The 24007-nt window shown below is 44.5% G+C and overlaps 1 protein-coding gene across 1 annotated transcript in view; it reads left to right on the forward strand.

Moving 5' to 3' along the window:
• The window catches only part of LOC148029630 (ABC transporter G family member 35-like), a 250697-nt gene that overhangs the window by 29013 nt on the left and 197677 nt on the right, over positions 1-24007 (forward strand). The window contains exons 2-3 of the mRNA XM_087685869.1: positions 19805-19882; positions 19967-20078. Coding sequence (XP_087541995.1) covers positions 19805-19882; positions 19967-20078 — 190 coding nt within the window. The remainder of the gene's footprint in view (positions 1-19804; positions 19883-19966; positions 20079-24007) is intronic.

The raw sequence follows: 24007 nt of genomic DNA on the forward strand, positions 1-24007 counted from the left end.
TTCGGGAACCATCATACATACTGAACTTGATCTTCTTTTCAAGTTGAGATAGTGACTTAGTCTTCTTCTTCTTCTTATGCCTTCGTCCATGCTCGGATCTTGAGGTTGAAGATGATGAAGTGCTTGATGGGGATGAAGATGGAGACGAGGGTGAAGAATGTCGACGCCTTTGACGATGATGAGGTCTTCCACGAGAAGGGTGTGACTCTTCATTACTAGAAGAGGATCCATCAGAATAGGCGCCGGATGACTTTGAAGAAGAGGATGAGCTTCGACGCGATCTCTTTCTTTGTCTTGAAGTAGAATGGGACTGCCTCTTAGAAGTAGTTGGACTTCTTGATCGGCTCCTTTCATTGGTATGGCTTTGTCTTCTTGAAGTAGATGGGCTTCTTTCCTTGAATTCTTTGGGATTCTCAACTTTTTCTAGTTTGAGAAGTTGCTCACGAATTTGCTGATTCTCCTCTCTAAGACTCTGAATGGCTTGAAGGATAGCACTCGATTGATCCATTGAGACTAAAGAAAAAAAATATATGCTCAAGCACTCAATGCAAGGGCTGAAAACAAACAAACTTATAGTTGTAAGCACTACCAGTGTTGGGGGTGAGGACCGAGCCAAAGCTCTGATACCACTGTAAACGCCCCGAACAACGTAGTATGCTTAACAATTATGATATTCGCTTGTTTTCGAGATTTAATATAAAGGAGAATGAACACTTAAAGCTGAAAATGAAAATTACTCACAAAATTACAGCCATGAAAATGTAAAAGTAATGGAGACAAGATTGAGGGTTGAAGATGGGCAACCCCCCCCCGAAGGAATGTATTTCTGCTCAACCCAAGTCCCTTAGGGAAGAGCTCAGTTACAATCAACCTGAGAGTGAGAAAAAGGTAATTCTCACTCTCACAAGATCATGCAAAGATGTACAAACACACATGCATTATCTATTATGCAATGATAAGAACTGATTTCTTTACAATATGAGAGAAGAAAAAGGGGAATTCAGCCTTTCTCCATCGTTGATCAGCAGTACATGGATAGGGCTTGCTTCTTGTAGCTAAAATGGAAGAAAGAGCTCGAGAAGGAGGTGCTGTAATGAATTTACAGGCTTGCTGTCTTGTAAAAAAAACAATGATAGAAGAGGGAATATGGAGGAATTTGATAATGGAGAAGTGGGGGATGATGATGGGGATGGATGGGGCCAGTTTCTGGCTATCTGTGGGTGCTTTACATGAGTTTACAGCAAAGAAAAATGATGTTGAATGAAGAAAAACGAGCTCTTATTTATAGGAGAGGGGAGAGCTAGTACAAAAGGGGAAAGTGGAGTAGCACAAGACAAGTGTCCAGCCACATGTCATGAGATGTGACAAGTGGTGGGACACTTGGAAACTTGTGTGACAAGTGTCTTAACACTTGTCTCTTCTCTATGGCCTTCCTTTTTGGGTTGAATACTGTCAAGAATAGAAACAACCAAATTTAGTAAGCACAGTCAGAGTACAGAACTTACTATTTTTAGAATGACATCCCTATTTTTTAGGACTAGCATTTTTAGGCTAATTTGAGGCTCCTAAATTTTAGGGACCTCCTAAAATTTAGGGATCTCCTAAAATTTAGGGACCCCCCCAATATGGGTGTCATATGAAAGCTTTTTTCGTGTACATCGCAAAAATGGTATCCGAATCTTCATGTTACTTTCCTATGCAAAGAAATGTGCATTTCAAGCTTTCAGCCCACACATGCACATTATACAAGCATTTCATGATCATGCCATCTTGTTGATTGTAACTGTCTGTTATGGTGGATCTAGCCCACACTTCAAGGCATCAATCCTTTCTGTGTGTGAGTCTAACCCTGATATGCGTGAGTTCTAGTCACAGGCGCCCAATCGGGTCATATAGGTGGAAGTGTGAACTATCTTTTCTCTAACCCACCGCGTGGGTCCACCATAACCTGTGACCACTCATCAGTGGCCAGCTCCAATGCACTTTTTCTTTATATCTAATTAGTGCAAAGGAAATAAATTTAATAAATCATTATATAGACAAATTAATGAAAAAGGATACAAATTCTGTTTCTATAGAGTTGTGACACGTTGATCCTTGCCAGGGCCAGGAACTCAAATCATCTAATCTCTCCAAAGCACTCAAACTATAATGGGACTGGGTAGCACAGAAGTGCGCAGGAATAAGCACCTTTTAACGACAGAGAAGACAATGGTATCTCTTTACTTTGGCTGCATAGGAATAATGACTGCTCTCAATACCAAGTTCATCAAGTCGGTCCAACTCTGTGGCCCCCAGGATCTATCATGGATCAACAAGGGTTGGGAAACCAATCTTAATGAGGAGGTTCTATTGGACTCTTCGGTGGGAATTGGTCTCTGGCTCTCCCACTAAAGAATAGGATCTTCTTGTGGAGGGTCATGGCGGGGGTGCTACTGTGGGCAAGAAGAATCTGTCAAACACATTTTCTGGATTGGATGCTCTGCACATCAAGCATGGGTCCAAGTCTGCTTGAACTTCACAGTACAAGGGGACGATTCATAGCGCATGGTGACTTGGGTTTTTGGCATCAATAGCATCAAGAGCAAACACAGGCTTCTAACATTTCATGCGATCAGCCTCATGACCTTAAAAGCATTGTGGGAGGCTACAAATGTAAGAACTTTCACAGGCGGCATTCCTGAGCAATGTCATTGACTGTAACTATTGCTTTTATACTTGCAATTATGGTTCTTCTTGGGCAGATAGAGCATTTGGCTCTACTAGCTCTCATGGTCTTTGGAAATATCATGTAATCTTGGTAATTTGAGCAAAGCTGATAAGCCAAGGAGTCTGGCTCATATCAAGCGGTCTTAGTAGCATGTAAAATGAGCTCGATATTTGTTAATTCAATGATCTTTTTGAGTCTATAGTAGCCTTGGTCACAACGGTCATAAAGTGATCAAGTGTGGGATAGTTTAGACTTTAGAGTGAGGGCAGTTGAGTTCTATAAATGGGACTCAAGGCCCTATATAGTGCACATAATTGTGTGATCACCACTCTTAAACTCTCTTCTATAAATGTTAATGCTATTAACATTAATATTTATTTTAATCTAAATTCATGCTACTTCATATTAAGGCTATAGTGTTGATAGTTGCGGTGTCCCGAGACAGAAGGTGCAGAGAAGAGAGAAGTTAGAACTGATGTATTGGGAGAGAGAGACACGTGGCATACCGAAGAGAGAGAGAGAGAGAGAGAAGAGAGAACCAGAGAGAGAGAGAGAGAGAGAGAGAGAGAGAGAGAGAGAGCCCGTCGTTGGCCTGCGTCCCCGTCGTCCGTGCCCCCGTCGCCTGAGCCCCTCGGCCCCCGTCGCCTGGGCCCCCGTCGTCTTGGCCTGCGTCCCCGTCGTCCGTGCCCCCGTCGCCTGAGCCCCTCAGCCCCCGTCGCCTGGGCCCCCGTCGTCTGTCAGAGCCCCCGTCGTCTGCGCCACCGTCGCCTGAGCCCCCGTCGTCTGCCCGCGTTACGTCAGTCGCTGTCGGCCGCTGCTCGTCTGCGTCCTCAGGTACGCGTCTTCGCCTGGATACCTCTGCGCGTGCCCGTGAGCGAGACAGAGCTCGACAGGGAGGAGTCGAGCGAGTGACCGAGTTCTGCCCCTTCGTCTGTTGTCCTGTCCGCCCCCTGCCCTATGTCTGCTGCCCGCGGGTGCCCGCCCTCTGCATCTTGCGGTGCCGTGACAGAGAAAGGGAACCCTAATCTGGCAGCACGTGACTGCAACCCTGCTCAGCTCCGAGATCTGATCTGCTCTTGTACAGAGAGAGAGAGCGAGAGAGGGAGAGAGAGAGAGAAGAGAGAGAGAGAGAGAGAGAGAGAGAGAGAGAGAGAGAGAGAGAGAGCCCTCCGGGACTTGCACAGAGCGAGACAGAGAGAGTGAGGGAGCGAGCGAAAGCGAGAAGACAGCAGTATGGCTGGCCTGGATATGGATTTTCTCGACCGGATGGTGGCAGCCCTTGGCCCTGATTCCGATACAGAGGAGCCGGAGGATATGGTGCCATGCACGGAGGAGCCGCCTCCGGGTTCTGAAGTGCCGCCTGCAGGCAAACGCTCCAAGCTTACTTCAGACGAGCCAATGGGTCCTCAGGACCGTTCCTATGTGCAGGTTGCCTCTGAACCTGTGGATTCGCAGGAAATTGACTGGGAACATTTGCTGGACTTTGCCAATACTCTGCTTGCCGATTATGTCCAGCATAACAATGATACTTTCTCTGCTGCAGCTGCGGATGATGTGCTGGAAGCCACGGTGGACCCAAAATCAGTCTTGCGGTCCTTCTCGGTGTTTTATGATCGTGCAGTTATACTTTTTTTCACCGGCAGGATCCCAGTGCTCTCGCATATTCGCCAATGGATGCACCATTTACTGCAAGGGGAGTGTGTTGAGGAGATCTTCCTTGGACCTCGCGGCTTTTATGAGGTGCTGTTGAAATCGGAATCGCATCGAGCTGAGCTCCTGTCCAAGTTGCCACTATTCTTTGATCGCCGCTTAGTCCATGTGGTACCATGGCGCCCTATGGCTGACTTCCAGCGTCTGCTTCAACGAGAATGCCCGGTGTGGGTGGAAGTGGAAAACTGTCCAGCGGTATACTGGCCATTGTTGAAGGACGCGATGGCGGTTGTGGGCACATTGCTGGTTCCCCCGAGCCTCAGGGCTATGAACCGAAACCGTTTATGCATGCTATGGGATACGGCCAGGAAAAGGCCTGCGTGGCTTCGCTTCAATTGTTCAGGCATGCATCCTTTGCATTTTCGCCTGAAATGGGGCAATTTTGCCGGACACTGCTTTTCATGTGGTAAATTAGGGCATTTTGTGGCCGAATGCCCGGAACGGCAACCGTCTTCTGAGGAGGCGCAGGTTGTGCAGCCCAAGGATGACATGGTGCTCGATGCCCCGGCACAGGAGACCCTTCAGCCACCTACTGTCATGGATAAAGGCAAACAACAGGTCCGGGGTTTGGATTCTCCTAACACTGACTGGATTGAGGCACGACAAAAAAAAGGTAAAAAGTTGGACGCAGGCCTGGCAGATGCTGGGCCTAATGCTTCTCTGGATTCCGTGCGCACGTACACGCGCAGGAAAGGCATGGTTACCTCACAGCAGGATGCGCGTACTATGGCCCCGTCCGCCCCCCGTCATCCGTCTTCAAGGAAAGTCTATTCAGAGGGCCCCAGGGCCCACCTGCTAAGCTAGCATTTGATGCAAAAGGTAATGTGATTACACCTTGGGATAGGCGTTATCCCCGCCCTACTCCCAAGGCAGTGGATTTCCCTTCTACCTCTAAAGCAGGTCGCCCGAATTCGTTTGCAGTATTGGCTGATTTTCTGGATGAGGGTGTCCTGGATGCCCTCGCGGAAAAGGTGCAATCGAGGCAACAGGCGCCTCGTTCCTGACTTCCGTTCTTGAAAATATATGAAGATTGCCGCGTGGAATGTGCGAGGCATTTGCTCTCGCCATAAGCAACATACCATGTGGTCTGTCTTGCATGAGAACCAGTGGGATGTATTGTGTGCAGTGGAGCACAAAAGTCACGGTGAGGCAGGAAAAGTTGTGGATTGCCATGGATTCCGTCTGTTTTATACAGGGACACTTGCTAAGCACTACTCGGGCGTGCTGATGATTGTCCATGAGAAATACCAGCCTGTTCTTGTTAAAAACGATGTGCACGGCCGATTTCTGGTGATCGAAGTCTTATTTAAAGGAGAGATTTTATGGTTGCTGGGGCTCTATGCTCCGAATGATCCCGCATCCCGACGGGATCTATGGTCGAATTTGCAGGGCTCCATGGCACTTGGCCGCAGGGGGTTTTTGATGGGAGATTTCAATATGTGTATTGACTCTTCTCAGTCCACCTCAGGGCATTCGGTCATGGATACGCCAGAAAGCCGGGTGTGGAACTCCTTTGCTTTGCACGTACTTAAGCAAGATCTTTGGTCGTGGCTTCACCCTTCTGTTTCAGGTTTTACTTTTCATTCTGCACAATATGCAACCACCTGGTCGCGACTGGACATAATGTATATCATGCAGGGGGATGATTTTCTTCCCGAGATGCTGGAGATGAAGGTCTTGCAGCAATATGCGTTGTCGGATCATTTCCCCCTCCAGCTTGAGATGCGGGCACAATCCATTGCACCTTTTATGCAGTTGCTGAATAAGCTCCCTTTACGCTTCAATTCCTCTTATTTGAAGCATCCAATTTTTCAGGGTTATATGCAGCAATTGATTGAGAGGTTCTTATTGGACTTCGCCTCTGAGGGCTTGGCTTCGTTCGCACGCCTGCTCTCTAATGTGCAGCGGGTTGCTCGGCAGTATGGGATTCATAATGCCTCTCTTTGTCGCCGTCGTCGACATGCAGCAGAGGACTTATTGGCCTTGGTCCGTTCCTTGCTCCTGGACTCCCCAGATGATGATTTTCTACTGTCCCTGGAGAGGCGTTTGGCCCATCTTATTCAAGTATTTAGCTTGAAATCTTATCAGCAAGCCAAGCTGCAAAACTTGACTGACACATTGCAAGATAGTGCCTGCCAGTCTCATAAGTTCTTTCGCGCCTTGCATGCTTCTCCGGCCCGCGAAAATATGACTCGACTCCAGGATTCGGAAGGTCGCATGGTCACTGATCCGCAGACATATGCAAGCCACTTTGGAGGCGGATATTTGCGAAGAGGAGGTTATGGATGTCTTGTTGCACCTGCCTAAGGATAAAAGTCCTGGTTGGGATGGTCTCACTAATGAATTTTTTGAGCACTCGGCCACGCAGTTGGTAAAGCCATTGGTGGTCATGTTTCAGCAGGTTTGGGAAACAGGGTTGGTAGAAGGCTCTCTAGGACCCTTTGTGGCATGAGGCCATGGAGAAGGAATAGGATAGTATTGATCAAAATGGGACTTGAGTCTTGTTACAGCAGGAAGAGATTGAAGCTCAGCTGAGAGGGGTAGACACTGTGGAGTGTGAGAGCATGACACCCAATGCAATAATCTGAAGTGTAAGGTGCAAGTACAAAGTACAAACCTTAACCTCAGGGTTATAAGAGGGTGTTCACAACCGAAGTGTGTGAAATATGATAAGTGCCTAAAATTGTGTAATATAGGCACATAAAATAAAAGAAATAAATATGGGGGAAAAAACCCCTTCTACGGAGAGTAAAAAGTGCCCCAGTGTCCATTGAAGATCACCGACACTCCTCTGTGAGTGTAGGCGTGAGTTGAACCCAACAAACCCCCCTAGAGTGAAGAGTAATCAAGATACAAGGGTCATCCACCAAAGGAGATAAAATTTAAAGCATTGCAAAATGTTTTAAATTTCTTACAAGGAAGAGCTTTGGTGAAGATGTCTGCCACATTACTGGTGGTAGGACAGTAGATAAGGCTGATATCACCTGTATGTAGTCTCTCTTTGACAAAAGTGATAATGGATCTAAATGTGTTTCGTGTGTGCATGAAACATTGGGTTTTGTGCCACTGCAATGGCACTTTGACTGTTAGTGAACAAAGGAGTAGGCTCCGTTACAGATACATCCAAGTCAGCTAACAAGTGTCTAAGCCATATGCATTTAACTGCGGTAGTGAAAGCTGCCTTGTATTCAGCTTCACATGACGATGTGGCAACGGTGGATTGTTTCTTGCTAAGCCAAGAGAATCATAATCACCAACCCGATTAGAATCACTGCAAGCATGTAAGTGCAGTGGTTCCCCCTTGGCATAAATCAATCCAAGAGTCCTAGTACCCTGCAAGTAATGGAAAACACGCTTGATAGCTTGCCAATGTGACATGCATGGTTGATGTATATATCTGCTCAGGGCTGAAACTACAAATTGTATGTTTGGTCTAGTATTGCATAGGTAGATAAGACATCCAACTGCTGGAGCATATGTATGGATATCAAAGAAGTCACTGTCACCATGCAATGACAACTTCAATCTAGGCTCCATTGGTGTACAAATTGGCTTGCAATCTTGTAAGCCAAACCTCTCAAGAAGTTTACCAATGTATCTCGACTATGGCAATCCAATGCCTCTAGCATCATGAATGAACTAAATGCCCAAGTACTAGTGCAAAGGCCCCAAATTTAACATCTCAAAAGTTTACTGCAAATTTTGTTTGACTGTTGAAATCTGATGAGCATGTGTCCCTGTAAGCAAAAGATCATCAACATATAGACATATGACCAGCAAGGATTCCCCTTCTTTACATATGTAAAGGGTAGACTCTGATGAGCTGTTTATGAACCCTTGGCTGAGTAAAAAGGCATCAATCTTTGCATATCAAGCTTGAGAAGCTTGTTTCAAACCATATAAAGCCTTTTTCAGCTTATAGACCAAGTGTTCAGATCCCTCAACCGTAAAACCAATGGGCTGCTGTACATACACTTCTTCTTGAAGTTCCCCATGTAAAAATGTAGTCTTTATATCAAATTGATGCATAGTCCATCCATAATGGGCAGTCAAAGCAACTATAGACCTAATGGTAGTCATGCGGGAGGTAGGAGCAAATGTCTCCTCATTCTCAATGCCTTTCTTCTGTGCGTAGCCCTTGGCCACAAGCTTGGCCTTATATTTGTCAATGGATCTATTTGCATTTCTTTTCAGCTTATAGACCCATTTTTTACCAATGGCTTTTTTCCCAATAGGTAAAGATACTAAATCCCATGCTTGATTCTTTATGATGGAATCAAACTTAGCTTGCGTTGTTGCCATCCAATGTACACTATGTTGTGCATCATCAAAACATTCAGGCTCTTCATCATCAAATGCATCTGTTGCCATAACAAACTCCATGGTATGTGCACCATCATGCATACAAACTTGCCTTTTAGTATAACCTGTTGGGGCACCTATTCAAGACATGGCAAGCACACATAACTGCTTTCCTCCAAAAACTGTGTGGCAAGCTCTTTGCTTTCAGCATAATCTGCAACCCCATTTTGCTGTGGAGTATAAGCAGTAGTGTATTGATGAACAATGCCTTTCGGCTTCAAAAAAGAATTCAGCATAGAGGACATGCATTTCCCCCCTCGGTCCGAACAAAGAATCTTCATCCTGCAGCCAAATTGATTTTCAACAAGTGCTACAAAAGCCAAAAATGCATCATACACTTTTGACTTTTTCACCAAAGAGCAGTCCCAACAAAATCGAGTAAAGTCATCAATAAAAGTGACAAAATTGTAACAGCCACCCAATGACTTTGTCTACATAGGGCCTTATACATCTTAGTGCACAATCTGTAACTTGGTAGCGGCTCTAAAAAGAATATCCCGGAGAAATAAAAAACGATGCATTTTTCCCAAAATACATCCCTTGCATAAGTGCTCAAGAGATCTCTCCAAGAGAGGTAAACCATTAAGCATCTGTGTATGTTGCAAAAGCATCAAGCTACCATAGTTGACTTGCCCCAAGCGAGCATGCCATAACTCTAACTGTGACATAGTGGGAGTAAGAGTGGACACTAAATAGACTGATCGATCAATCGAAAAAACATCCAACTCATATAACCCATGACATAGAGTGCCAGTCAAAACCAAAGTCATGTGTTCCTTATCTCTCACCATGCACGTGTTATCATCAAAGGTGATCTGCAAACCACACCTTACCAAAGAAGAAATAGATAACAAGTTGTGACATTAATGTGACATTAAAAGTGATATTTAATGTCACATTAAGGTCATAAATATGGAATGTGACATTAAAAGTGACATTTAATGTCACATTAAGGTAAATCTGGGGGAACATGCACGAGAATGACCGTCCGGGCTCTTGGGCGCCCGAACGGGGTTAAGGGGAGCCTAGAGAGTAAGGGAGTCCAGGAATAGTAGGACTTCAGGAAGTTGACGGCTGGCAAAGGAATCCGGATAGAAGGCCAGCACTTATCTAGGCGTGGTTGGGAGGTGAAAGATACTCGTGCTTTCATCGCTTTTGTGGGTTCTGACTCTCCGTCATCTATCATTGGTATCAGAGCCTATGTCTCAGATCGTTAATCGTTCGCCTATTATCAGAAATCCGTCAGGTTGTCAGTCGCCAGTCAGGCCGTTAGTCTTTGTAACGTCGCGTGAGCACCAGGCGACGGGCCGTGAAGAAAAACGAGGGGGAGAAGCGCCACGTCACATCGCGTGAGTACCTGGCGCAGTGAAAACGCGACGGGACGGGCCGTCGGAACGGGCCGTGAAGGAAAACAAAAGAGAAGCGCAGCGCCATGTCACATTAATGTGACATCTTACGTTACGGGCAGAAACGTTACGGGCAGAAAAAGAAAAAGAAAAAACGTGGGTCGCAAGGACCAGGGTCGCGAGGACCAGATCAGGCGTGGAGCCGCCAGCATCAGACGTGGGTCATAAAAAAAAAAAACGTGATTCTGTCACGATTACTGCTGACGGGTTAATGCGACTACTCCTGAGACGGATATGACTGCGACTGCTGTGAGAGGGACAGAAGAATGTCATATACGACTGAAGTCAGGAAATTGAATTTCCAGCATGATTACTTCACTGTTCTAATCCGGGAAGATACAATCTGTTTCTTACTCTTCGGATTTCTTTCCAAACCAGCAACCACAGCCTGCCATTAAAAATCAGGGAAGTACTTTACTTGTATGCAAATTTCTTATTTTTGCTTTCCAATTCCAGTGTATTAATGGCAGAAAAAGGGAAAGAAAGGGTAATGGAAAGTTCTAGTTCAGGGGATCAACCTATGGTAGATCCCCATGAACCAGATATACAAGAAGAACAATGGGAAGAATTTTTTGCCACGCGAGAGCAATTCGATGATCTTACTGCTCGTGTGCAAACTCAGGGGGTTCAAATGGAATTTTTAACCCAAACACTTACTGAAATAAAATCTCAATTAACTTTATTGTTGGAAAGAGATAAAAATAAGATAGAAACCTCGGATGTCCCATCTTCATCGAAAGATTTAGATGTGACTATGCGAGATCCTAAGGAACCCCAAACCTACCATAAATTGAGGGATAATCCAGTTCTAAAGGATATGAAATCACCTCAATTTTACGGGGAGGAAAAAGATAGGAATAAAGACACAATCTTTAATTTCCTCCAAAAATGGGAAGATTTACATAAATTGAAAAATACCCCACCACATCTCCAAGCACTGGAGGCTAGTTTAACTTTGGGGCCTAAAGCATATAAGTGGTGGCGAACTTTAAAGGAGGTGAATAAAATACTTGAAACTTGGGCTCAATTTGAATCCGTCTTTTTAAAAGAATTTCTTCCTGAAAATGAAATGGAAAGAAATTTGGAAGATTGGGATTATGTAAGACAAAAGGGACGACCCCTACTGACATACCTGGAGGAATATCGTGAGATAATCCTCAAACTGGAAGGAATTGATGAATTCCAAAAAACAAGAGGATTCATTAGGAGACTGGATAAAGCCTGTAAAAAGGAAGTAAAACGGAGTTTACCTAAGATGCTGGAAGAGGCAATTAAATTTGCATTAATTTATGAAGATAGTACGTGTCCAGGTACACTCACTAGTCTCACTGATACGGAGCCCAAGTCTAAGGAATTGGAAACCTCAAAATTTGTGGGCAAATTTAAAAGGAAAATGCCATTTTTCAAGGGTAGAAAACAACCTTTTGAAAAGAAACCATATATGAGGCCAAAGTTAAGTCCTGATGACTTTGATAAGGCCAAAAAAGAAAAATTGTGTTTTAATTGCCTATCCCCTAACCATGCTGCTTGGAATTGCCCTCAAAAGAAAAAGGGGGAAGACAAAGGAAAGGACAAGGGCAAGGGAAAAGAAAAACAAATCCATGTAGTGCAGACCTTAGAATTAAAGGGCTATGAAAAGTATAAATCTTTAGAGGTCTTGCACATGGATGTACAACATAAGTGTTATATGTCAACTTCTATGTGGCAGCCTACTTTTGGGCCATATGATTTACTTAGAGTACATGGATTGATAGCTGGAAAACGGGTTAGAGTCATGATTGATGACTCTGCCACACATAATTTTATAAATTATGCACTTGTCAAAAAATTGAAACTTCCCCAACAAAACAGTGAGCATCAATATGTTGTTCGTATGATGCAAGGCCAAGACAATAAAATATGGGATACAATGGTATCCAATTTGGAAATCGAGATTCAAGGATATAAAGATAAGCTTGATTTCCAAATAATGAACATGGAAAGAGCTGATATTGCTCTAGGAAGGGAGTGGCTATGGGGATTGGAACCATCCTTAAAACGTAGCTATCACCATAATACACTGGAATTTGAAAGGGATGGTAAGATTTTTGTCATTCAAGGTGAACGTGAAGTATCTGATAATCCTTTGCTGTGTTCTACTGAAGTTCAGAAGCTGATAAAGAAGGAAATTTGTGAGGTATATATGTTATGGTCTCTTCCTGTACAGAATACTTTTACTTTCTGTAATATAAAGCAACAATTTTCTTATGTTTGTGAGTTGAATGTTAATAATGAATTGAACAGTTTGTTAGATGATTTTAAAGATGTGTTTCCTTCTGATTTACCAAGTGGCCTTCCACCAGATAGGGGTGATATAAATCACCCAATTGACATAAATAAGGATACACACCCAATTTCAAAACCACTGTATAGGTTAAGTGAAACACAGCATCAAGAAGTTGAAAGACAAATTAAGGATTACCTGGATAAAGGGTTTATTCAACCCAGTAATTCACCTTGGGCTTCACCAATTTTATTGGTAAAGAAAAAAGATGGTTCTATGCGACTTTGTGTTGACTATAGAGCACTTAATAAAATAACGGTGAAGAATAAATTTCCTATGCCCAGAATGGAAGATCTTTTTGATCAATTGCAAGGGGCAAAATTCTTCACAAAGATAGATTTAAGATCAGGCTATCACCAAATAAGAATTAAGGCACAAGATGTTTCCAAGACGGCATTTCGTACTAGATATGGGCATTATGATTTTTTGGTGATGCCTTTTGGCCTCACTAATGCACCAGCTACCTTTATGAAGCTGATGAATAGTGTTTTAGGCCCTATCTAGGACATTTTGTAGTAGTCTTTTTGGATGATATCTTGATCTTTAGTAAATCAAGAGAAGAACATTTGGAACACTTACAATTAGTATTCCAACTGTTAAGAACACATTCCCTTTATGCGAAGAAAACTAAATGTGAATTCTTTGCACAAGAGGTCAAATATCTAGGGCATATTATCTCGAAAGAGGGAATCAACATGGATCCAGAAAAAGTAAGGGCAATTATTGAATGGCCACCTCCAAGGAACCTGGAAGAGCTGCAGATCTTCCTAGGTTTATCTGGATTTTATCGTAGATTCATTCGAGATTATGCCAAAATAGCTGTTCCAATGACAAACCAACTTAAAGGGAAAGGGAAAGGTTTTAATTGGGGAACAGATCAAAATGAAAGTTTTCAAAAACTTAAGGTAGCTATTGCTACAGCTCCAGTACTATTAATAGTGGATCCCAATAAACCATTTGTGGTTGAAGCTGATGCCAGTGATAAGGCAATAGGCGCGGTCTTATTACAAGAAGGTCGACCAGTTGCTTTTGAAAGCAAGAAATTAGATCGTGCAAAACAGAATTATTCTGTGTATGAGAGGGAGCTGTATGCAATAGTACATGCAATGAAGAAATGGAGGCACTATTTGTATGGTGCCAAACTTTTGATTTTATCGGATCATGAAAGCATTAAGTGGCTTAATGATCAACCAGATTTACACGGGCGTAAAGCCAGATGGGCCGAACTCCTCCAAGAGTTCGACTATGAGATAAGATATAGAAAAGGAAAGTATAATATAGTAGCTGATGCACTCAGCAGAATGCCCATCATTAATGAATTGAGTTGTACTCAGTTCACTTCCAACTTGCTTGAATCTTTAAAAGGGAAATGCCAGGCTGATCCGGCATATTCCAACATATGGGAAGCAATAAAAAATGGGGATCCACCTGAAAGTGCTTCTACTGAGGAAGGAATATCTGAGGATGTTCAACAAGGAAATGGAGCATCAGGGGTTGCTCAAACTGGATTCAAGTGGAAGAATTTTACCATTGATAATGGTTATTTACTCTACAAGGGTAGGGTATGTGTCCCGAAAGATATAGAAATAAGGCGCCAGATACTCTTTGAGTGTCATGATACCCCTAGTGCGGGACATCTAGGAGTTAATAAGACTTATAGTCTTATTAAAAGGCAGTTCTATTGGCCTGGAATGAATAAGGACGTCCTTGACTATGTGGTCAAATGTAATAAATGCCAGGTTAATAAAGCTGAAAAATTAAAAATGGGAGGACTTCTCCATCCATTAGAAATTCCTTCGGGAAAATGGGAGAGTATCTCCATGGACTTTATTGTTGCTCTACCTAGAACACAGAGGGGGCACGACACTGTGTGGGTGATTGTGGATAGGTTAACCAAAATGGCTAGGTTTATTCCAACTTCAATTGATGTTAAAACACCAGAATTGGCTAGATTGTTCGTAGAGAACATATACCGATTGTATGGCCTTCCGGCAAATATAGTTTCTGATCGGGATAGAAAATTTGATAGCCATTTTTGGCGTGCGGTATTTCGGAAATTGGATACTAAACTTAGCATGAGTACGGCGGATCATCCGCAAACAGATGGGCAAACTGAAAGGGTTAACCAAATTCTTGAAGATATGCTTAGAGCATATGTAAGTAAAAGGCAAACTAATTGGGAAGAGTATTTACCGATAGCAGAGTTTGCATATAACAGTGCCAAGCACTCTTCCACTGGATATAGTCCATTTATGTTAATGTATGGGTTTCAGCCCAGAGCTCCTTTTGCAGTAGGACTGCATAAGGAAAAGGTTCAGGCAGCTAAAGACTTTTTGGAGGATATGAATAGTATGTTAAAATTTGCTCAAGAAAATATTAAAAAAGCTCAAAATCGAGCTAGAGCATATGCAGATCCTCACCAAAGAGACATCTCCTTTGAAGAAGGAGAATTGGTCTATCTTAAGGTGCCTGAACAAACCAAAACTATGAAAAAGGGACATTGTCCAAAGCTTTCACCAAGGTATTGTGGTCCTTTCATAATACTTAAAAGGGTGGGAGAATTGGCTTACAAGCTCCAACTACCTGCTGGTAGTAAAATACATCCAGTTTTTCATGTAAGTAAACTAAGGAAGAAGCTGGGTGATTTGGATAATCTAATCTTAAATGATGATATTGAGGAGTTATTCTATGACCAATCTAATCCACATGAACCAGAAAAAATATTAAATGTTCGTAATAGGCGAACGAGGAATACTATTTATCAAGAATGTTTGGTTAAGTGGAAAGATTGTTCAGAAGAAAACTCAACATGGGAGCGAGTAAGTACTTTAAAGAAAAGGTTTCCCGATTTACAGTTAGACCTTCCAAATATCGTTTTCGAGGACGAAACCGATTCTTAAGGGGAAGGAAATGTGACATTAATGTGACATTAAAAGTGATATTTAATGTCACATTAAGGTCATAAATATGGAATGTGACATTAAAAGTGACATTTAATGTCACATTAAGGTAAATCTGGGGGAACATGCACGAGAATGACCGTCCGGGCTCTTGGGCGCCCGAACGGGGTTAAGGGGAGCCTAGAGAGTAAGGGAGTCCAGGAATAGTAGGACTTCAGGAAGTTGACGGCTGGCAAAGGAATCCGGGTAGAAGGCCAGCACTTATCTAGGCGTGGTTGGGAGGTGAAGGATACTCGTGCTTTCATCGCTTTTGTGGGTTCTGACTCTCCGTCATCTATCACAAGTTTTTCTTTTTACTTGGCACAAACAAGGCATCTTACAAGCGGAGAATAGAGCCATCAATGGCTGTCAACACAATCTCCCCAATATCTCTAACAGGGTATGATACATTGTTGCCACTCTATACAGACTTGCCAATGGGGGCTGCAATAACAGAAGCAAACAAATCTCTGTGAGATGTGATGTGCCGGGAAGCACCACTGTCAAAAAACCACGTGCGTGCATCCTTAGTAGAGCTAAATGCTCTATTATCCCAAGAAGAGTTATAATTGCATGTGTAAAAACAATAGTCTCTGTACGCAACAAAGGACATTGATTCAGTAGCAGTAGAAGGTGCATTAGAAATAGACATCCCTGACTCCTTCTTGGCTATGCGCTTTCTACACTCAGTGATGTAGTGGCCTGGCTTCTTGCAACAGTGGCACTTGCCCTTCTTGGCTTGCGTGCCCCCTGTTTCCAGGGTTGTCAAGTAGGAAAAGTACGATACAGTACAGTATGATAAAATATGGTACTAATTAGTACCTTATGATTTCATAAGGTATAGTATGATATTAGTACGAAAAAAAAGTAAAAACTTGGTTATTTTGCATTATAGATAATAGAACACATGTTTAGAGCTAAAATACCAATGTCACTTGAGTTAATAGGATGAATATATGAGGGTAACAAGGTAAAAACTCATGCACAACATGTGCAATACACTACTAGAAGACAAATGGGAGTGTATATGTAATACGTCATACAACAAAGCAAAGTGTAGGGTGGGTGGACAAAGAGGCTCTTCATTCTGAGAGAGAGAGAGAGAGAGAGAGAGAGAGAGAGAGAGAGAGAGAGTCAGAAACTGAATTCGCAAAGGTCATTTTAAATGGGAAACAATTCACACCATTTCTTTACACCACATTAAAAATCTTATCAAGAATCTTCCTCCACTACACCTCCCAACAGCACTCCCTTTAATCCTTCATATAGATGCATCTGATTATGGCTGGGCAGCTATTCTCTGTGAAAAAGACAACACTACATTACCACCATCATTGCACATTTGTCAATATGTGTAAGGCATATTCAATAAAACCCAACAGAATTATCCTTCCTATCAAAGAGAAATCTTGGCCATGATAAGAGCAATCAAAGCCTTTCGCATCTTTGTTGAATTCGTCCCTTTCACAATAAGGACAGATTTTCAACATGTCCCCAGTTACTTAACCAAAAAGGCTCCAAATGAAATTGGAAACAAAAGGCTTCTCCGGTGGTCACTTTTCTTTGATGTGTTGGACGTCACTTTCCAACATATTCAAGGCATGCAAAATACTTTAGCAGACCTTTTATCATGCTGACCACCTTAAGCTTATCCTCTACCTTTTGTAAAGATATTCCATGTGTACTTAACTCTCTTTTTGCGTATGCTCCAGCTCATAGATTCCCATTTACTTTGTAATCATTTCTTCCACTATGTTGAGGCTATATAAACAAGCCTTGTATACCCAGAAAACATGAGTTTTAAGAGCCTTACAACTCTTCCAACCCTTACTCTCCTAGCCTTGTAATCATCTGAAGCTTGGTTTCAGTTCCCTCAGTTCTATTAGTTCTCTAATATATTTTGCTTCAAAAAATATATTTTGCTATTTTGAAGCATACTCTGTGTCATTGTTTTGTGATTGTCTACTCTGGTGTTGTGCACTCTGTGATTGGTATCAGAGCAGATTTAAACACTAGGCTCTTTGGTTGTGTGTTGCCATGTTTTGCCGTTTCGAGCATTCTCCTCAGTCGTACTGTAAATCCTCAATGGCTTCTCAAAAGTCTAGCATAGCGTTTTCGGCTCTGCATTCAAGACATTGTTTGAGAGGTACAAGTCATTAGGCAATTCCACAATCATAGTTGATGAGTCTCATTCCAGTTCAAAATGGATTTTACGGGATCGGTCTGTCACAAATCTATGGAGAACAATAGTTTTCAAGGCTTCAACCTGATATAGAGGATCAAAACATCAAACTAAAAAAGATTATCCTTATTTGCATCTTGGCTACATAGCACTAGGCATTATGTGTTTAGATGTGTATGGTTGCCATATTTGATACTTGTCATGTTGAACTTATGGATATGATTGTAGGAGCTGCAGTTTCTCCCCTCTCTAATGGACCTATTTTCTTTGAGCTTCGACCAAACTACGTTATAGCTATGGATGACCCCTATTTTCCTGAGTTACTCACATTACACATCCACACAATGGGTTTACAAATGAAAGCCTCCTCAAGTCACCTTGCTATTCAATATTGCATGGTGCGGTGGTTATTGGAGTTTAGGTTTTAGAAGACAGATGCGTTGTTTGATGGAGACTTCATTTTTATTTGCATTTATTTTCCCTATTTCCACAAATGGGCTGCTATAGCAAATTCGGTTGGCCCAACTCATTCTCATGGAGTTGCTACTGGCTTCAAAGCTTCAAATCTTGGCATCTTAATCTTTCATTTTGACTGACCTCTTGGTTCTTTATTAGACCTCAAATCTTCCAACTCAAAGCTTCTTGTGCTTTTCTTCCTGAGAATTGTTGATAGATTGGGCATTTTTTCCATAATATGGTTTTCTTGTGCTTTTGATGTGTCCTGAATGAATAGGTGTTAGCTGTGTTCTGTCCTCCATTTGTTTATGCCTCTTGACTAGACATGGTTGTAAAGAACATTCTTGAAGTCCCAAGAAATTATTTCTCAAGAAAAGGAGAAGCTAGCTCTCGTTCTAAGATGACGGACCTTCTGTGCATTATTTATCACTCTCAACTGCCGTCTTACATGTTTGAGTATTTTGAACATTTTGTACAACTTTTTCTTTTCCCTTTTGTTTGTGTGTGTGTGTGTGGTGGGTGATGCATCTTGGCAGCAGCAGTCTGAAGTAGGAGTTTCAAGAGCCCTTCTCAGTGGTGGCCCGAGTGGGCTGACTTCTTAATCTGTTTCATCTTCTCATAGTGCATACAGAGTTTTGCCTTTGTCCTATTTGCAATCACAACATGGTGACATCAATATTTCTTTGTGTGGCAACACATGCCACAAATTGAAGGATTTGGGTTTTCTCTGCCTTACCATGAGCACTCTAAGTTAGAGTGAGGATCAGGAGTTAGAAGAGACTTGGTAGGCCTCCTTTCCCTTTATGCCCCTAGCAGAGTCTCAGGTAGCAAGACTCCTACACTGAGATTAGATAGCAGCACACCATAGTGTTTGGAGATGGATTAACATGATTGAGCAAGCAGAAATAGGATAGAGAATAGACAGGATAATTCAAGGGGTGATGAGCAAGCTTGGATGTGGCAAAGGATCTTTTTGAGGTCATGGCCTAATGCACAAATATTGAGGGGGTTGGGAGGTTGAGACACAAGATGGGAGCACCATGGAGGTGTAGAGCATGCTGATGGCATAGGTTGGCTTTTCACTCACCCAGTTCGGAGGCCAATTGATGAGTTTCAGCAGATTCCTAGATGGACCATAGTGAAATAGTTAAGGAGTTTAGCAGATCCTAGCTATCTTGTTGGGATGAGAGCAGGAAAGGAAATCACACCCTTGAGCAAGTTGTTATTGTAGGAGTTCAGCAAAGCTGTCTCAAGCAGGCAGTCCTGGCTGCATATCAGGTTCTTCAGCCACGACTGCTCAAGCCTCCAAGGTTGTCCCCGTCTTGATGAGGGTGCTTGAGACACCTTCTCAGGTACCTAATGCCTCCTGATGAGGGTCACCCAGTTCAGGTCCAGCTAGATCACTGGGGACCAAAGGTGACCTACAGGTCCTATTAGTACCAAAGCATTGAACGAAGAAGTAGAGGTGTGCATTTGGTCCAGGATGCTTCTGATGATATTGACCATATGGAAATGCATTAAGCTTCCTAGCTTCATGCTGATTTTTTGTAGGATCATTTGTGTGGGACATGTCTTTCATGTCTCTATATTCTCAATTATCTTAACTTGTAAGTTGCTTTGTTTTCCCATCAATTAAGCCGCCAAACTTTCTTTTGATGGTAATGAAATTGTTTTTAAGATATGTTACTCTCATTACAACTTGTTTGAAACGTGCAGATTGTGAAGTTTAAATCGGTAACATATACTAGAAAGGTCTTTGTTGCAGATAGTCACTACGATACCGTGTTAACAAAAGTAAGTGACATCAAAATGTTAGATTTATCCTCCTGTTGTTGCACTCAAAGACATTCTATTGAAATTTTCTGCTCATTGTTGCAGGCTCTAGAGTGCATTCGGTATCCTCTAAAACGAAAAAGAGGACCAGAAAATGTGACAATTCTGAAGGATGTCTCAGGGTACCTAATGCCTGGTACCATGACACTTGTCTTGGGTAAGATTCCATCTTCTAGATTTCTTGATTGGTTACTGAAATGGATTTTTTCTTGTGCTAATAATGTTGATGGGATTGATCTTTGTTATATTCTTAGTGAGTGCTGATCTTAGAAATTTATGAGGTTTTGAATTATTCCTGGAGAAATGTAAGACTGAAAACCACTATTTCTGTATCCCAAGAGAAGATTTTACTATTGGTGATAAAATTGTTAAGGGTAGAAAACGAATTATAAACACAATGTACAATGTGTAACGTGTATGCCTGGTCACTTTAGCTGGTTCTTGGATGGGTTGCTACCTCATACCAGAAAAGTAAAAAATACTATCGCTAACCTGAGGGAGAAGGAAGCTTCCTGCCGTTGCGTGCGCTGCTGCTCTGCCCCCACCATCGTACCAGCTTCTCCCCGCCTATTGCCCTGTGGCGCACTGTTTCTCCGCCTACTGCCCCGCCTACTCCCCCCCTGTGGAGCGCTGCTCCCTAGCGCTTCCCCTTCCCCGCGCTGACCCCGCCTGCTGCTCCCCCTGCCTGCTCTCCCCCGCCTAATCCCCCCCCCACCCCCACCCCCACCCCCACCCCCACCCCCACCCCCACCCCCACCCCCACCCCGATCCCCCACCTCCTCCTCCCTCTCCCCCCGCCTCCTCCACCTTGATCCCCCTCCTCTTCCGCCTTGCGGCCCCGGCCCCGGCCCCGTTTGGCAGACCCGCCACCCGCGCCGTGCCCTTTGTGAGCTGGCCTTCAGTGGTGCCTAACACCTCCCCCACCATCAGAAAACAGCATTTTTCCCCTCCTCGCCATCTCCTCCCCAACCCCTTCTCCGGTAGCACAGCAACGTGATTGGTAGGTTCTCAGCAGGGATGCGCAATGGATCTGCTCAGACACCGGTGCATTCTACGAGTGCCCCCTAGTCAAACACCTTGCTCATCGTCCTCTTTGAGGAACAGCTCTTAGCTGTACGTGGCGCAGAGCTGGAACTGAAAGAAACAAGGATCTTTGGTCAGGTCATAGGACACTCCCCATCTAGGGCCCAGCTTCGGGATTGGCTTCACTCCACATTGCGTATGGGCACAACGCAGATCGCGGAAGCAATTCTCATGGGTCAAGGGATCTTCATGATTTGACTCACCTCTGCAGACACAGCCCGTGAGCTCGTGGATAGGTCACCCTATGCTTACATGAAGGGGGTCATTCACATGGTTCCTTGGTATAGTGGCTTCACAGTGGAGGCATTCGTGCTCCATAACAGGTTTCTTAGACATCCGGTCACCTTACTCTTCCATGGACTAGCAGTAGAGTAATCCGCGTCCTTCGCAGATGCAGTGACAGCCGCAGGAGTCCCAAAGGTACAGGCGGCAGTGAAAGATACAAAGAATATACCAAAGTGTTCAGAGATTGAGGCAAGCGGACACTTTTTCAAGCAGCAGGTTATTGTGACTAGGCAGCCAGGGCAGTGCCTATGTTGCCATGACTTTGGGCATCAGGCAATAGATTGCGAGCCAAGGCAGCTCCGCCGATAGGCTCGCAGGTGGACACTGACGGTTTTACACGGGTCCAGAGACAACAGAGAGTACGCGCACATGCACACATACACACACACAATGGGTGTGTGTGGAGTCTAGAGAAGAAATGGAAATATTGAGAGATGGCAGGGGGGGCCGTAGTCAGGCTCCTCAGACACAACCACGGCAGCAGGGAGCAGGAGGGCGAGTGTCGGCCCCCCGGCACAGTACCCTGCAGCCCCCCTTGCTCGTCCCACCTTGCAGGACCACAAGCCTCCACATCCACTGTCCATGGAGGCATCACAGTCTACCTCACTCGAGATCCCACAACCCCCACACCTCAATCCCCCTCCCCCCCCCCCCAAGCCATCAACTCATCTGTCCCTGTCGCCCATCTCACTTTCTCGAGACATGCGTAGTTGCTACCACAGTTCTTTTGCAGTGGTCCGTGGTCCTACTTGAGAGTTGCGGAGCGGGGAGAGTTCCCGCTACCTCTAGAGGTGGGGATGTTCGTGGTATGCAAGTCAAGGAGTGGCAAGGTTCATTTACTAGCACCACAGTGATGGACCAAACTATGCTTTCTTCCTTCAAACCTCTCACACAAGAGACTGGACGATGACATAGATAGAGGAGGAGGTGAAGAGTCAGGTGGCAGACTACATCTTCCAGTAGATGGGAGAAGGAGGACTAGCACTCTTTTCCCAGCAGTTGGCGAGGTTTCATGATGGACATTAACTAGTGGGCTGGTGTCAAGGTCCCACATCTGAGCATCATCTTTCGAGCCCCTCCATAGTGGAAAGCACTAATGGATACGATCGAGTGGCCCCTGCAGGCGGCTTGATTTTGCCAGTGCACAGGGTCACGCCTCTCAGCCTGGTTGATAGATGCCCTGGTGGTACCACTTGGAGCATCTATTACCCCCATGGTCCACGCTCGAGGGCCACCATGGGGGAATGGAGTTTACCGTCTAGGCTTGCAGTAAAGCGTATCCGCATGTGCCATAGCTCTTCTTCCTCATGAGTAGCTTCCACACCGAATAGATGCCTCCAGTATAGTGAGGCACGTGGTTCCAGGAAGTTGATTGTTCGGCAGGAGTTGTAGCCTGCCGTTTCCGGACGGATTGATATCTTATTTCTGCAGGAGAGCAGAAGCTCACCCCCACCTAGGCCCATTAGGTAGGGAAGGTACTCCTAGGCAGTTGACACTCTTACTCGGAGTACGTCATCGGGGCCTACGGCAGGAGTGGAGACGTATGCACCTCTATTGGCCCGAGCCTCATCCCTTGTGTACGTGACCACGGGACGATTGTGGTAGGGAGGGTTCTATGGATCAGATTGGATATTGGGGACTCATGCCTTGAAGTCCTCAATGTCTATGTCTGTACTGAGGTTAGGGCACGCAGTAGGTTCTGGGTGGAGGTTGCAGCAGGACTTCTAGAGGTGGACTCTTGGATTGTTGGAGGAGACTTCAACAATCTAGAGGCCTTAGAGGATCAGCAAGGCAGAGGCAAAAACTACTAGGGTATGGTTGGGGAGGAGCTGGAGGCATGGGAGGTCTTCCTCCTCGCAGTAGGAGCATGTGATGCTTGGAGAGACCTAGCTTTCCACAGGAGGGAGAGGTCACTAGAATTCTCTTGGGGATACAGGCAGTTGGGCGGAGTTTTGCTGGAGTGGCTGGATAGGTTTTATGTGGGAGAGTGGGGATGCTCCCGCGGAGGCTAGGTAGGCAGTTGACTGGCACCAATTTGTCTTACCTGGTTCTCTTGACACTTGATGCCCCAGCTTCAGCCCTGGAGAGGCATATTGAGCAGTTCTGGATTGGGGAGTAGGACAAGAGGGACCGGATCGCAGAGGAGGTTGCAGAGGACCTAGCCAAGTCGAGTAGGATTTGCTAGGAGGCAGCCCTACAGGTCAGGCAGCATAGCTGGGAGGAGGAGAGAGCACTCCGGTGAGACCTAGCACCCACGCAGAGACTACTCTAGGAGACACCAAGGGATCCCATTCTCCACGCGCACGAGGTGCGTGCATGGGCAGCCCTCTCCGGCCTCAAGGATAGGTGCTTGGAGTTTTCCTTCCGCACCTCAGCAACCTTTTTTGTGCGGAAGGGGGACACGATATGTAGGGAGTTTTTCTAGGTGCATCAGCCCCGCACCTCAGGAGAGCAAATATGTAGGCTCCGGGATTAGCATGGGAGGATTCGCTCTAGCCCAGATGAGGTGATGGAGATTGCCATTGACTACTACAGACACCTTTTCCAGCAGGAGACAATCTCAGCCAGAGGACAACGTTGTAGATAGCAGGTTTGGGACCACATCTTGTCCCTCGTCATAGAGGAGATGGCACACTGCCTCCTAGACCCCTTCTCAGAGAAGGAATTAGAGGAGGCTTTTCATGCACAGGACGGGTAGAAATGCTCAGGAGATGGTCT

The sequence above is a fragment of the Lygodium microphyllum genome, chromosome 10 (genome assembly GCF_053477565.2).
Source record: "Lygodium microphyllum isolate KBCC chromosome 10, Lygodium_microphyllum_v1.1.10, whole genome shotgun sequence".
NCBI classification, from domain to species: Eukaryota; Viridiplantae; Streptophyta; class Polypodiopsida; order Schizaeales; family Lygodiaceae; genus Lygodium; species Lygodium microphyllum.